Source organism: Propithecus coquereli, unplaced genomic scaffold (assembly GCF_000956105.1).
Source record: "Propithecus coquereli isolate 6110/MARCELLA unplaced genomic scaffold, Pcoq_1.0 Scaffold68, whole genome shotgun sequence".
In the NCBI taxonomy this organism is placed as follows: Eukaryota; Metazoa; Chordata; class Mammalia; order Primates; family Indriidae; genus Propithecus; species Propithecus coquereli.
The window spans coordinates 7619892-7636323 of record NW_012152840.1 but is presented as its reverse complement, the minus strand read 5'-3'; the positions used below and the strand labels follow the sequence as shown (position 1 = coordinate 7636323).

Sequence of the window (16432 nt, the reverse complement as noted above, 5' to 3'; positions counted from 1 at the left end):
ATGTCACAGGGTGCAGTTTGCTAATATTTTGCTTAGGATTTTTGCAAATATATTCATGGGTGTGATAGCCCGTTATTGGCCTTTCTTGTACTATCTTGCTTTGATTTTGGCCTCAAGATTAAAATAGCTTCATAGAAGCATTGAGAGTATTCCCTCTTTTTCTATTTTCTGGGAGAGTTTGCATAAATTATCTATTCTTTGAGAGTTTGATGAAATATGCCTAAAAATCTAGAACTGGTGTTTTCTTTGTGAGATTTTAAATTACTGATTTAACTTCAAGTTATAGAACTACTCAGGCTTTCTGTTTGCTATTGAATTAGAATTTATTATTTCTTTGTCAATTTTGTCTTTGCTTTTAAATATATTGGCATATTTTCTTATTATCTCTAAATTAAACTTCTGGATCTATAGTTATGTCTTTTTAATTCCTAATGCCATTTTGGTTACTTTTTTATTGATTAATCTCATCTGTCTTTTGATGTCGTTGAGCTTCTTTTTTGTACCTTTGTTCTGTAACTCATTCCCATCTGCAGTTAATTCCTCTGTAAATTAACTCTCCTTTGAATTTTCCTAATACGAATGTGCCATCTGCTTCCATTTGGAGCCCTGATTGATATTACTATATAGCCCCAACAATGCTTTTTTGTCCTTTATAAATTGCTGGATTTGATTTGGTAATATCAAGGATTTTTATGTCAGTTTTTCTGAGAGATATTGTAATGTCTTTGTCTGGTTTTGGTATTAACACAGTTCTGGCTTTATAAAATGAGTTAGGAAGTGTTTCCTTTCTGTTTTCTGGAAGAGATTATGAAGTATAGGTATTATTTCTTTCTTAAATATTGTTAGAATTGGCTGGTGAAACCATCTGGTTTTTTCTTTTTTGGAAGATTTTGAACTACAAATTCAATTTCTTTAATAGATTTATTCACATGAGCTATTTCTTCTTGAGTGAGTCTTGGTAGTTTGTGCCTTTTGGGGAACTGGGTCCCTTTCATCTAAACTATTGAATTTATGGGCATTTATTATTCATAGAATTTTCAACATTTGAAAATTAATCAATGTAACTCACCATATTAATAGTCTAAATAAAAAAAATGATCATCTCATTGGATACAGTGAATGCATTTGACAAAATCCACATCCATTCCTGATAAAAAGTTAGCAAACTTGAAACAGAAGAGGACCTCCATAACCTAAAGGTTATCTATTAAAAGATCTATAGCTAACATCATACTTAACAGCAGATGTCTGCTCCCACAACTCCTATTCAGTATTGTACTGGTTATCATAGCCAGTGAAATGGGGCAAGAAAAGGAAGTAAAAGGCATACAGATTGGGAAGGAAAAATGTCTTTATTCACAAATGACATGATCTCTGTAGAAAATCTCTAAGAATCTACAAAAAAGCTCACTAATAAATGAGTTTAGCAAGACTGAAATATACAAAAGTTAATCATATTCCTATATACCAGCCACGAACAATTTCCATTTGAAATTATAAAAAAATTCCCATAGCACAAAAAAATATTTAAGTAGAAATCTAACAAAATATATGTAGGATATGCACACTAAAACTTACAAAACAGCAACAACAGAAATCAGAAAAATAAATGGAGATCTTTGTTAAGATGTCAATTCTCCCATTTGATCTATAGATTCTATACAATTTGATTTAAAACCCTGCAAGCTTTTGTGTGGATATTAACAAGTTGATTGTAAAATTTATAAGAAGAGGCAAAGGAAATAAAAGAGCCAAAAATCAATTCTGAAAAAGATCAAAGCTGGAGGACTAACACTACTCAATTTCAGTGTAGTACTGAGGAAAGGATACACATATTTATCAACAGAACAGAACAGAGACTGCAGAAATAGACCCACAAAAAGTGTCTACTGATTTTTAAAAATAGCTTTAAGTATAATTTACCTACGATAAAATTCACTTAAGTGTACAAGGCAGTGATTCTTTGTACATTCAGAATTGTAAAACTATCACCACAGTCCAATTTTAGAACATTTCAATAACTCCCGAAAGGTTCTTTCTCCTCATTCCCACGCCAGGCAACCATAATCTACTTAGTCTCAATAAATTTGTCAACTTATCTTTGATAAATATGTAAAAGCGATTCAATGAAGAGAGTCTTTTCAAGAAATGGTGCTGTATCAACTGGATAAGCAAAAATAAATCTTCACACACACCTCACACCATATACAAAAATTAGTTCAAAATGGGCCAAAGATCTAAATGTAAAACATAAAACTGTAAGACTTTTAGTGGAAAACACAGAAAAAAATCTGCATAACCTTGGGTTTGGTGATGAGTTTTTAGATAACAACATCAAAAGCCCAATCTATTAAAAAAAAAGAATAAAATGGACTTTATCAAAACTAAAAATATTTGTTTTTAAAAAAGACACTATTAAAAGAATGAGAAGACAATCCAGACTGGGAGAAAATATTTGCAAAACACTTATTTAATAACGGACTTGTATTCAGAATATATACTGAACTCTTAAACCTCAAAAACAACCCAATTTTTAAAATATAGGCTAATAATCTGAACAGACAACTCACCAAAAAAGATATATAGATGGCAAATAAGTATAAGAAAAGACTATCAACATCATTTTTCATTACGGATATGAACATTTTAACCACACAATGGTTAAATGGTAACAATGAGACACCACTGTCACAAGAACTTTCATTTATTGCTGGTGGAATGCAAAATGAGTCACTTTGGAAGACAGTTTGGCAGTTTTTTATAAAGTTAAATATACATTTACTAAATGACTAAGTAATCCCACTCCTAGGTATTTATCAAAGCAAAATAAATTATGTTTACATTAAAAACCTGTACATTAACATTAAATGATTAACAAACCTTGACACATCCATACAATGGAGTATTCCGCAATAGAAAGAATTATTGATTCACATAACATGAAAGAATTTAAAATACATTTTACTGGGCAAGAGAGGCCAGACTCAAAAGGGTACAAATGGTATGATTCCATCATGTCTATGACATTCTGGAAAAGGCAGCATTATAAGAATAGAAAACAGATAAGTGGTTGCCAGGGGTTTGGGAGTGGGAGCAGTAGTTGAGTACAAAGGGGAATCTTTAGGGTGATGAAATTATTCTGTATCATAGTGGGGTGACAGACATATGACTCTATGTATACGTCAAAGCCCACATAGAGTGAGTTTTACTATATGAATAAATAAAATCAACTAGGATGTCAGAGAATCCCAGATGTAATGCAGAGTGTGACAAAGGAATCTGTTTTATAAATGTGTGACATAACCTCAATGAAGGAATAAAAGGAGCCAAACTTAGTTACTTTGAAAAATAGGGTTTTGACTGGATACTGTAAGGCTTAAGAAAAAAAGTTCTTAAACACTATAGTTGGTCAATTTGTTTCTCACACAGCTATAAATTATCTATTCTGAAACTTCTTTATAAGTATACTAGGGTTAAACAAATAAGTTGTGGCTAAAAGGAGCCAAGTTTTCCACTATCAGAGAATGAAGTTAAAGATAAGCAAGGAGTTAAGGCTAGAATGAACCCTGTGGTACTGGATTACAGTGAGTCCTGACTTACCAATGTCCACAGGTCCTCATACAGCAGGTCTTCAAATAACATTGTTTCCTTCAATGTCATTTCATCATAATGTTGATGAGAAAAAGAACGGGTTTCACTATACATCGTTTCACTACAAGTCAGAGTTTCCAAGAATGTACTGACAACATTGAATGAGGATGTATTGTATTGTCAGTATATTCTGTTTAACTTAATATACACACAGACAGGCAGATCTACAAATAGAGAGATGTACCAATACCTATGTATTGGCTAGTATACATATTTGTATCCCCTAGCTAACTGAGAAGGCCCAGAAGCAATGACACGCCAACAGCAGTAAGCACACCCAACATCCAGATCTTGGTTTCTAAATACCACTCTCCAATAAAAAGAACCAAGATTCCTTGCAGAAATGGTTGACTCTACCGCTGGAGTCCAGATAATACTTGTAGTGTCAGAAAGTAAGAATATGGTCTTTAAAAAAAAAAAAAGACACGTCAAAAGGATTTAGAAGCCAACCTCAAAGAGTTTCCAATCGTCAAAGCTAAAACAATTTACACAAGAAAATAAGTAACAGCACTGGCTTTTAATCCAAAGGATAAAACAAGTAGCCATGAACCCATATTAATATAAATGACCAAATAAATATATAAATGGGAGAAACCATTTTCTTTAAAAAAGAATTCTAAATAATATAATAGATACCCCTCCCTCCAGGAAATGAAGCTAAATTTCCCTCCCCTAACTGACCAGTAGTCAGGGCTTGACTTAGTGACTGCCTGCTAAAGAATAGAATATAAAAAAGGGGAAAACAGTATCTTACAGTGGGAAAACCAAGCAGATACCATCTGAACCAATGAAGGAACATCACCAGTGATACATACTGACATCACATACTCCATGATAAGATACACTAATGAGAAGGACACATCGCCTCTGTCACATCCTTTCTCATAAGCATAGCTTCAATAAAATCATGAGAAAACATCAGATAAACCCATGTTGAAAGACATCCTACACAATAACTGACTAGTAGTACTCTTTACAGTATCAAGGTCATGAAAGGCTGGGAAACTGTCACATACTGGAGGAGACTCAGAGGCACTGTTGACTAAATAAATGCAATGTGATATCCTGGACTGGATCCTGAAACAGAAGGACATTAGTGGGAGAACTAGTGAAAGTCAAATCAAGTCTGTAGATTAGAAAATAGTATGGTATCAACGTTATAACAATTTCTGAGTTTTAACAGATGTGCCAATAGTTTACATTAGGGGAAGCTCAGTGAAGGGTATAGGAAACATCTCTGGACTATCTTTGCTAATTTTCTGTAAATTTGAAATTACTACAAAATAATATACATATATATATATATATATATGTATGGGAAAGCCACAGCACTGAAAGCATGGTTGTATTTAAAATTAAGAAAGGAACTTTCAAGAGATTAAACACATTTTCATAGTAATTTGATCAACACCACAGTTTATTTGTAAACATGTTATATGTGTCAATAATCAAATTGACACTTCATACATTTCATTGTATAATACTAACATCCTAACAGAAAACAACCCACTGTATTCAGTTACAGTTTTGGTACTTTAAAATTTTTAAATACAAATTGTATTTGAAACACTGAACACAAAAAAGAAACATGAATTGCAGAGAAAACCAAAAACATCAAGTAAAAGAAACCAATACTCCCCCAAAAGACAAATACAAAATCATCTAGTTACATATTAAAAAAAGAAAGAAAGGAGATCAGAAGACTATTTTTTAAAATGATATGAAGTTGCATTGCTTTAGATGCATTTGAGAGGTGAAATTGTACCATACTAAATTCTGTGTCCTTTTTAGCCAAATGAAATTTCTTGAAACATTTGCAAAATAACTGGATACAAATTTTTCATGAATCATCTTTGGCAAATAATGAAGTCTACATTTTAAATTTACCTTCGTGTTGAATTGGATCAACATTTGCAAGATTTAAGGGATTACATGTTTTAATGTATGAATAAAACAAAGGCAAATTCTTGCATAAAGTAAAGCACAAACATCAGCATTTCACATTTTGCTAAGAGCTCTACAAATGCAGATTCTCCCTCTTTAAGAGTAACAGAGGTCTTCAGCTGGGAATAAGATGATTACTCTTTCCTCATTCAACACAAGAAACTAGAGTTGACCCCATGTTTTTTCAGTACTTTCCCTAAAATTCATCATCATTATTAGGTTCTATTTCTTCTTCCATTATTTCTCAAAGGAAATATAGCAGCAGATCACTCCCATATTTTAAGCTTTAAACTCACCAACTGGTTCACGGCCAACAACTACAAATGTTCAATTTTTTATTAGTGTACATGTTATTACAGTTGATTTCTTTATATTGTTAATACAGGAATAAATAAAATAACTATATTTAATTCAGACAAAGCAAATTAAAATGAGATTAAAGAGCCCTGATCAAATAAAATACTCACAACTGTCAGTTGAAAAACCGTAAAAGTTACATACATACATACCTAATAGTGCCAGGAATGTACACTATCAATTATTGGAAAAATAAATGATTCACAGTCATAAGAAATTATTTTAATATTAGTATGTATTTTCCTTTTCTGGACAAACATAACATACACATGGTTTCTACCTTCTATAGGACAAAGTAGAAAACTAGATGCTACTGCATTTACCCCAAACACAGCACTGACTGTGCCACAGATAACCTGGTCCGAAATATTCAATTCTATAGATAGGCCATGGTATTGAATACATGGTTATGATAAGAGTTTTAAGAAAGGCATATATTTCCAGAAGTACGTTAAATACACAAATATCAGTTCTATAAATAACAAAAATTATCAGCAAAAATGTTTAGGTTATATAATAACATTCCCAAATGTTCTAATTCTTTAAGTGTTTCAGATATATCTTGTCTAACCAGTTAGTTTGGTTACAGTTTTAAACTAGCAAACCATTACCCTATAGGAGAAGCTAAACTATAACACTGCACGAACTTCCCAAGCAAGGTAACTTGAAAAGTCTAAAAAGTGATTCCAATTATTCTAATTAACATTTGTGATACTAAAAGAATCAATGACTCAAGAAACACTTTGAAATTCGTCAATTTTTCTTTATCATTTCTTAAAAAACTATTCACATAAATTTAAGATCCAGATTGCTTAAGACTATGTCTTCAAAGTAGGCTTATCACTGAAGTGTTTGGATCCGAAGACACAGCCTTAATGCTTCTAATATATAATTCTAATCTAAAATCACAATCCTTGGTTTGAAAACATCAAAGCTAAGAACCAAAAAATAAATCAGGGTTAAAACGTGCAGCAGCTACAGCTACCAGAGTGGAAAATAAATTCTATTTTTTTTCCATAAAGACTCTATGAAAATATAAAGCCCCAAATGAGTGACAACAGAAGTCCACATATAAACAGTGTTCAAAAATAGAATGTTTTCCAAAGCTTCTTATGAGATGTCACTGAATAGTCATAGTCTAAGACCTTATCAAGGTTAAATTATACATAACTATGCTGATTTACATACCTTCAACAACGTTCAACTGATATACATAATTTACAGACGTCCACAGGAATTCTTAATGCCCCATCATATCATCTCTCAGTATTGGATGTTTATTGTTTTATACTTTTACTACTTTAAGTACCAAGAAGCCTTTTCAGAGGAAGAGTTCTATCTCTTCCCTTGATCCCCTAAAGTATAGGTAACAAAATATAAAACTAAACAAGACTTTATGTTTGATAAACTAACATATAAAAAATTACCACTGTAATATTCATAGTGACTGCTTATAAACATAACAGTCATCGTAAAGCCTATAAAGTACATCCTTAGTTTTATAAAAGAAACGCAGATTGTCTCAAGGTAAAAAATACAGTGCTGGCTGCTAAAAAGCACTTTGTTGCAATAAGATATGCATAATGAGCAAAACTTCAGAAAACATGAACATGTTCCCCAAACTTTTACTATCAGTTAAGCAAGAATTGCACTGCAGCAGCAGGGTGCTTTTTAGTGGCTGACACCATAAAGCTAACGTTCAGAAAGAAAAAAGGCAGAAAGTGTGAGCAACAAATGGTGTAACCAAATTATTGCAAATGGAGATTAGCAATTAGAAGTGAGGAAGGTGACTGTCCACTCCATTCTGATAAGATGCCATCTTTAAATATTAAGTTTTTTGCAGGAAGTGGAACTCCCATATCAGCATAAGATGACTGTGAAAGCAAACTCGAAAAACTGGGCTCTGCATGAATATCCAGTGTTGAAGCACCTTCCTAAAAGATCAAGAAACATAATCTATATTCAATACTTTACCAAACCACTTAATATAACTAATGAGAAATATAGACCTTGATTACCTAAGAAATGTTTACGGAATGCAAAGCACTACAGGAAATGTAAAGAGCTACCGCATGGAGCCCCCTCAAAAATCAATGACCTGATAAGCCTCAATAATCAATTAATATATGCAAAAGTGACTAATACAAGTCAGACTGTAGTAAGTGCTTTGAAATAAACAGAAATAATGGGCTATGAAACTATGGGATAAGAAAGAGTTAATTCTTAGAAGACTGAATCTACCTTAAAGTTTTACTTAAGGGGAGAAAATTTCTAAAAAAACTAACGTAACGCTAAGCACCAGAACAATCTATCCACTCCAGGCTTCTCAGATTCATATATTCAGCACAGACCTCTCCCCAGAACTCCAGGCTCAAACATCCATCTATCTGACATCTCCTCTCAGATGTTTCCCTTTGCATTCTAAACTTGGCACATCTACCAGTGAACTCCCAAAATTTCCCCCACCCCTTCCGCCCCAGGCTTCTCTACTCCACACGTTGGGTTAATCAAGAAATATAAGAATCACTCTTGATCCCTCCCTCCTTCTACACCTCTAATCTTTTCCTCACATTTAATTCACCATCAAGTTTTATCAGTCTATCTCTAAAACATACCCCAAATTAGTTTACTTTATTCATTCACCATAGCCAAGGCCAGTGATCTCCAAAATGGGGCACTCATTCCAAAGTAGGGTACAGTATTGAAAGAATTTTGGAATTTCTCTATTTATTGAATCCTTATAAAATTTCTATTTTTGATATATACATAATTTATTTATACAAGTATATATGTGTAATAAACAAAACTTTATTGAAGATCCATGCAAAATTTGGTGTTTTCATGAAAAAGGGTACTCAACTACCAGTATTTCTTGCTTAAGCTATTATAATAGCCGCTGAATTGAACTTAATTTCTACCCTTGTCCCTTTCTGAACTATTCTCCAAAGAGTAATTAATATTTTAAAACAGTCAATCAGAAATGTCTCTCCTCTGTGTAAAAGCCTTTAATCATTTCTCTTTGCACTGAGCATATCATACAAAATCCTGAACGTAACGGCAGAAGACCCTCCACACCATGGCCCTGACCTCCTCTTCAACCTCACCTCTTGCCACTACCCCTCTTTCACGAGGCTTCTGCCACACTGGCCTTGTTTTGTTTCCTTGTACACTGAGTACTTCCCTGACACAGGACCTACGTATCTACTAAGCTCTGCCTGAAATACTTTTTTCCATCACTTAGGTTTTGGCTTAACATATTATCTCCCACCATTTCAATTAGGTCTACCTGCAGATTCCATCATAATGGAATGCAGGTTTGGCTCCTTTAAAGTACTTACTAAAATCTGTAATTACTTATGTATTTTGATGTTTATTTGACTATTGTCTCATATCACACTATAAGTTCCCTAAGTGTCTTACACATTACTGTTTCCCTAGCACCCAGCAAAGGGTCTGGAATAGAGAGTAGACTCAAGTTTTATTAAATGAATGAATGCAATAAAACTCCAAAATATTGATTTCATAATGTTAGACCAGACATTCTGGAAATATTCCATTCTAAAAGTTTATATATAAATCAAGTCTAGAATATCCTTTCTTTCCTTGTGGGGAAGACAAAAGGTCTACAGCACTGGCCTTCACTGCCACAGCAGACAACCCCCTCCTGGCCGTGGGTAATACTGCAATCATTAATGGAGTACACCATAACCAAGAACCAGCACCCAACATGGGTGCACAGCCCATAACAGATGCTTAACACATTTCTGTTGAATAAAGCACTGACACAAAACAAAGAGATCAAGCTTTGGTCTCTGAAGACCTGGACAATCAGATGTGCAAGTAAATTAACTTCTTCAACCTCAGAGTCTTCACTTACAAAATGAAATTAATGCTTATTTCATATCTTGCTGCTGTGGAGGCTGAAAAATAAACATGGAAGTGTCTTGCATACTATAAAGGTCTATACAAGTACCATCTGGACTTTTTGTTTTCTGTTACCTGGAATGAGTGAACAAAGTTAAGGACTTGTAGAGAAAGTTTTCTACTGGAATGTAAGAGGTTTTGAAGGCTAAAAACAAAAAGGGAGAGAAAAAGTTTAAAATAAACATAATGATAAGAATATCTCACAAGAGTTTAATTTTAGCAATTTAAATTCATTTACATATGTATTTACATCCTGATTAATCACATTAAAAAATTTAAAAACCAATTTCAATGCTTTTCATCAATAAAATGTCTGATCATTCTAATAATAGGGAGTAGTAATGCATAAAAAGGTCATTATGAAATATAAAATGTATTGTATTAATATAACCAAAATTGAAGTTACTGTTTAAAAACAAACATTTCCACTATTAGTAAATTTAAATGTTAAATGAAAGAAAACTTTTAAAATAAAGATTTAGGCACTTTGAGGAATGACAACTATGACACCCTTCAAATAGCCAAAATACGGCCAGGTGCGGTGGCTCAAGCCTGTAATCCTAGCACTCTGGGAGGCCGAGGCGGGCAGATTGTTTGAGCTCAGGAGTTAAAGACCAGCCTGAGCAAGAGCGAGATCCCGTCTCTGCTAAAAATAGAAAGAAATTAATCGGACAACTAAAAATATATAGAAAAAATTAGCCAGGCATGGTGGCGCGTGCCTGTAGTCCCAGCTACTCGGGAGGCTGAGGCAGAAGGATTGCTTGAGCCCAGGAGTTTGAGGTTGCTGTGAGATAGGCTGATGTCATGGCACTCTAGCCCGGGCAAAAAGAGTGAGACTCTGCCTCAAAAAAAAAAAAAAACAAAAAACCTATGTGTCATCTCTGAACCTATGCGTCACTTCTCATTTTAGAAAATGTAGAAAGTGAAGAAAATGTTGGAAAGTTGCTATAATTCCACCACAAGAGATAATCACTATTAACATAATACAACTTGAGGGTATGTTAAGAGCAAGAAAAGTACACAAGAGAAATTTTCTACATATATATACATATGTTTATATTTATTTTAAAAACTAGGTTCATTCATATTCCATATAAGCATGCCCATTTCACCACAACCTCACCAAACCTGGGTAACTAAGTAAATATAATTAACGAAACTACGTGGCCAAAATGTTTGTGACTGATTTCTGATCTAGTGAAATTTAATTTTGAAAAATATAGCAAAACCCTTAAACTAGCAATCTGCACAAATATATACAGGGCAATTACTACATTCATGTGTGGAATAAAAGAAAGCAAGATACAGTAACTATTCACTGACAGCCTAAAAGTCAAGTAGATGAAAAGATTATAATGAATATAAACCTCACCTCTCTTTTCTGCAAAGGCCATGTGTAGCAATTTTCCTACAAACTTTCTGGTTTAATTCAGAACTAAACAGTGGAATTCCAAAACACAGCTCGAGAGGAACCCAATCTACTTCTGTTATGGCACCTAAAAAAGGATACATAAACTTTTTTAAAAATCATATATATTTATATATACCATATGACTGACAAGGGTTTCTTGACCTGAAGTTCATAGATTCCTCCTGCCCCAGGGATATCCAGCAATGGGCTTGGCAGAGGAGGGGTACTCAAAAGGGGCCACTTAATCTCTGTATGCACTTGTGTCTGGGGAGAAGGTACACAGGTTTCAACAAATGTTCAAGGTAATCACATGCCCCAAAAAGAATATTGCGAGACATGTGCAAGACGAAAGAATGAATCAAAATATTTAACACAGGAATAATGAAATTTATTATTTTCAAGTCATAATTTTATACTACTTGAACTGTTATTTTAAGTATACAAAAATGTTTCCTAGAAAACTCTTATTAAAAAGTCCATTATGGATAATAATAGAAAAATGACATGCAAATGACCTGACTTAAAAAAGTTAAACTCCAGAAATTACTCTAATAAAATTGCAAAAAAGTTTTAACACCTTACCAGAGATTTGCTTTGTTGCTGAATCTATAGTTGCTTCCTCAATGACCATTTCAAATGATTCTGTACTTCCATTTACATCTGAGCCAGAAGCTAAATCAGGTTCTCCTTATAATTAAAGGGAATATAAAATATTAGGATTTTAGGAATTAGCAGAAGTTGTCAATATATCAGTCTTACCATAAAGAGGACTTTGGGCAATAGCAATGATCATGGGGGGGAAAAAGAATAATCTTTGGCCTAAAGTGGTTCTAAACCAGGGATGCAATTTTCACCCCCAAGGGACATGCTATTCATGTCTATAGATGCCAACATTCAGCATAATCCTCCATGACAAAGAATTATCCAGCTGAAAGTGCAAACAGTGCTGAGGCTGAGCAACTCTAGTCTCAGGAAATAAATTCAGAAAGCAGGACACAAATTTAGACTTTCACTTAGATCATCATTAAAGCTGTTTATATCCCTGTGGAAATATTCAGTCTGATTACGTTAATCCTCTTCAGAATTCTTTTTTGACTCCTCACGTCTTTCAGCATATAAAATCCTCCAAGATCTCTTAGACCTTACCTAACTCTCTACTCTCATCTTCTACTGCTATCCAACAAATCCTTTCTTTTGGCCATGATGAGTTACTGTTTCCTAATTCCCTCTGCCTGAAAGGCTGGCACTCTCCAAAAAAATCATCATCATCATCATCATCATCATCTTTTGTCCAGCTAACTTTTCATTTTTCAAAACTCAGTTCAAACTTTACCTTCTCTAAGAGGCCTTCTCTGGTTGCTCAACTGGGCTGAGACATTACCTCTCTTGAGCTGCATTTGCAGTTTAAGGAGATCCCTATTACTGTCATTAACACTACACTGTAGGCTGATTCAATTGTTTGACTCTCTTTTAGGATTTTAGTCTTTGGAATAAAATCTGGTCTAATTAATTTAAATATCTCCAGAACTAAACAGGTATTCCATAAATGTTTGTGGAATGAATGACATAAAAAATGTCAGCTGTAGTAGACCTGCTTTGAAATGACTGCCTAAGTCATAGCCCTCTTCTCTAGAAAATGCCCCTGCAATATTTAGCAGTCAACTATTGAAAGCTACCCTCCTCCCCTGGCCAAAGATAAATGATCCAGGAGTAGATATCTGTCACAAAGGGAGCCTGTCTAATCCACTGGATGGCTAGAAATCAACCACATTTTCTCAGGATTCCAAACTAAGAGGCTCATGGAATATTGTTAATCACTGGCAGACATTTGAATTGAAAGGTCTCCCAGGGTCAATGAACAAGAGCCAGCATCATGGCAACCAAAGCCACATATAAGCCAATATTTATGCCAGAGCAGAAACAATCAGCATAAGAAAGTGATTTCAAAATGGACTTTCAAATGGAAAAGAAAGTAGTATCTAATGAAAATTAGCTGTTGTCAATATGTAGGACAGACTGGAGAGATAAGGAGAGGCCAGGAAGGCTAAGCAGGGAATGAGTACAATAATATATGACTAAGGTATCCAGACCCAGACTAGAATAGCAGTTATAGAGAATTAAAAAAGAAGAAAGAGGAGAAGAAATAAACGAGAGACATTTCTAAAGTGTAACTCACAGAACTTGGAAATTAAATGGACATAGCAAAAAAAAGAAAAGGATGAAACAAAGATTTTAGGCCTGGGTAACTAAGACAATGGTGCCTCTGACAGAGGAGAAAAGTTGAAAGAGAAAAACTATTAAGTGTATTTTGTAAACATTTTTACAAAGAGTCTTGAGTTTTGAAATCATCACCCTGTAAAACTAACTTAACTCAAAGCCTATAAAACACAGATGTGACGGTAAAGGGCTAAAAGCCCAAAATCCATTCTGTATTCCAACCCTATTCTCTCCATTTGAACAACTGATATTTGTCCAAATGATGTTACAGAATATTTTCTCATCCTTCAGTGAAAGAACATTAAATAGTAAATATTCAACATCCCCACAAAGGTCTGCTGCTTTTTATATATTAAGGGTGTGTTAAACTCAAAAACAATTATCTTAATTCAAAGAACTATTGGCTAACCTCTCTCATCAGAAGCATCACTGAGTTTTCTATTTACAAGTTGGCTGGAAGCATTCAACATGGTGACATATCCACAGAAATGCTGCAAGTCCACTTTGTTTCTTAATATTTGCAATGCTTTATGAACACCCATATTGACACGAGTGAATTCTAAGAACAAAGAGGTGACATAACATTAGTGAATAGTTTTATAACACAACACCAACTTAAATATACTTTTCTTTGTTCAACAATTCTTAGAGCTACTTTTACACTGTAAGATATCAAGACTGATTCCAGTGAAGAAATATATGTGAATGCAAAAGAATGTTGTTCACATATGACATATTTATAATCTTTAAGAAGCATTTACGAAACAAATTACCTGCTAAATAAGCAAATAAAGCCAATCAGTGGCAAATTCTCTAGACTTCTCTTTGTGGTTCTATTCTGCCTGGAAAACTTACTTGGTGGGCTTCTATCAGGAAATGTATTAAATACAAATAATATTTTTTAAAAATTTAAGAAAAACAAAATTATTCTTATTGAAACTAAAGCTAACAATGTATTTGAAATCATATGCGTAAATAATTTACATATTAGCTCAAGTTCTCATACACATGCAAACTTATAAAAAAGAAAGATACTCTGTATCAAAATATGAAGATACCTCTTTTTTATGCTTCAAACAATAATCTCCCAAGGCAAGGGATCCATTAATCAGTTGAGATTTTATATATTTTAAGACCCTATTTTCACTATCTACACCTTCAGGTAAATAAATATTTTTTCATTAGAACTTATAAAGTGTTAGAAGATTAAATGGCAAAGTTTAGTTGCAGAGAAATATTCATTTAGCAATAGGGGCTATTTTGGGAGAGAAAACTCTTCAGGTTTTAAACATATTTATTCACAATAGGCAAAAGAAAGAAAACTCTTAATTTTAAACATGAGGCTTCTGCAGTCTAGCCATATGAAACAGAAAAAGATATTTATAAAATCCTCCCTTTTCCCTTCTTTGGGGGAGTGGGGGAAAGTGGTGACTAACATTTTAGAAGAACAGTAAGTTCTACAAAATAACATAAGTTAAATTACTTGAACCATTCACTATTCTCTAAAATCCATGTAATTAATATGGCTCTAAGAATCAGAAAAATAGATTACAGTATAGCAGTTTTGCATGGAGCAGGAAACAGAAGTTGTATATAAATATATGTAAGTTTTAATCAGATAGTATTTTTCTTCTGAATATATATAATGTCAATATTCAACAGAGAAAATGTATCTTCTATATTATAAAAGAATGAATATGCTTTTACAGAAATTCTCTGAGCATCTTGTATCAAATGTACTGTAGCTCACATCCATTTCTAGAAAGAGATAATGTTAAACAGGGCTTTCTCGCATTCGTTATAACAAGCTTGATTTAGCAAAAACCCTGCATCCACTCAAATCCCCTCTAATAGCAAAAATAAAATTTAACAGCAAAAATAAATGCTGAAATGAGAAATACATGTAGGTGTTCTATAAACTACAAAGTAGTATACAAATACAAATGTTCCTTAGCATCCATTTTTAAATTACCTAAAAATTTTTTTAAGATGATCTAAAAAATTAAAATATGAAACCATTAAATTTCTAGCAGCAGTCTATATGCATATACAGTGTGTACATACAGATCAATTAATCTGTAAACTGACACTGAAAACTTTGCATTGAACATTTTAAAACCGCCCCCCAGAAAAAGAATGTATGGAACATTGAGGGAAAAAAAATCAACTTTCTAAGCATAAAATCTTTCCTATGACTTATGACTTACCTTCTTCCCCAACCTTCAAGTAAACAGACAATAAAAGGAAACTAAAAGACTCAGCATAGAGAAAATCGAGTCTTTCATCTAGGCAGATAATCCACTTGTTATCTTCAACTCCAAGACAGACTAGTATATTTTCACAGGTCCTAAATGGATCTTATTCTATCAGTTTCTTTGTGGATAAAACACATGACAAAAAACTACCTTTTGCTGATACTCTTTAATAGCAGAGTAGTAAGAACCTAGAACTTAAAAATTTTAAGAATTCATTTCCTGCCATGTTTCCCACCAAATTGTTGACATAATTAATGATAAGACAAAAAGTCAATGAATACAATTCAAAAGGTACCTCCTTGTAGTTCTGTTTCATCAAATGGAAATGGTATATGGACAGTTTCTCCTATCCCATGCAAACCATGTCCCTAAACATAAAGAAACAAAAGTTGAAAGGTATACGAGAAATCTACATTTCCAAAAATTGATACTAAAACAATAAATAAGATTGTGGGATTACAGGATGGTATATTCCACATTAATACTTCACCAAAATGCTTTCAACGATTTTCTATTTTTCTATAGCAAACAATGACAATCTTATGTGTATATTAATCTATAAGGCAATATTTCTCAAATTGAGCGTATAGGCTGATAAAAAAAAAAACACACGTAACTTAAACATATGTACACCCATAATTTGCTGAAATAAAAAAAAAAATGCCTACATCCA

At 33.3% G+C, this 16432-nt stretch overlaps 1 protein-coding gene across 1 annotated transcript in view; it reads right to left on the bottom strand.

Moving 5' to 3' along the window:
- Positions 1–6152: 6152 nt before the first annotated feature.
- Positions 6153–16432, bottom strand: part of FAM91A1 (family with sequence similarity 91, member A1) — a 45032-nt gene continuing 34752 nt past the window's right edge. Inside the window, exons 19-24 of the mRNA XM_012660854.1 lie at positions 16055–16127; positions 13914–14063; positions 11870–11974; positions 11249–11372; positions 9952–10021; positions 6153–7886 (exon numbers count right to left, since the gene is read on the bottom strand). Coding sequence (XP_012516308.1) covers positions 7701–7886; positions 9952–10021; positions 11249–11372; positions 11870–11974; positions 13914–14063; positions 16055–16127 — 708 coding nt within the window. The 3' untranslated portion in view covers positions 6153–7700. The remainder of the gene's footprint in view (positions 7887–9951; positions 10022–11248; positions 11373–11869; positions 11975–13913; positions 14064–16054; positions 16128–16432) is intronic.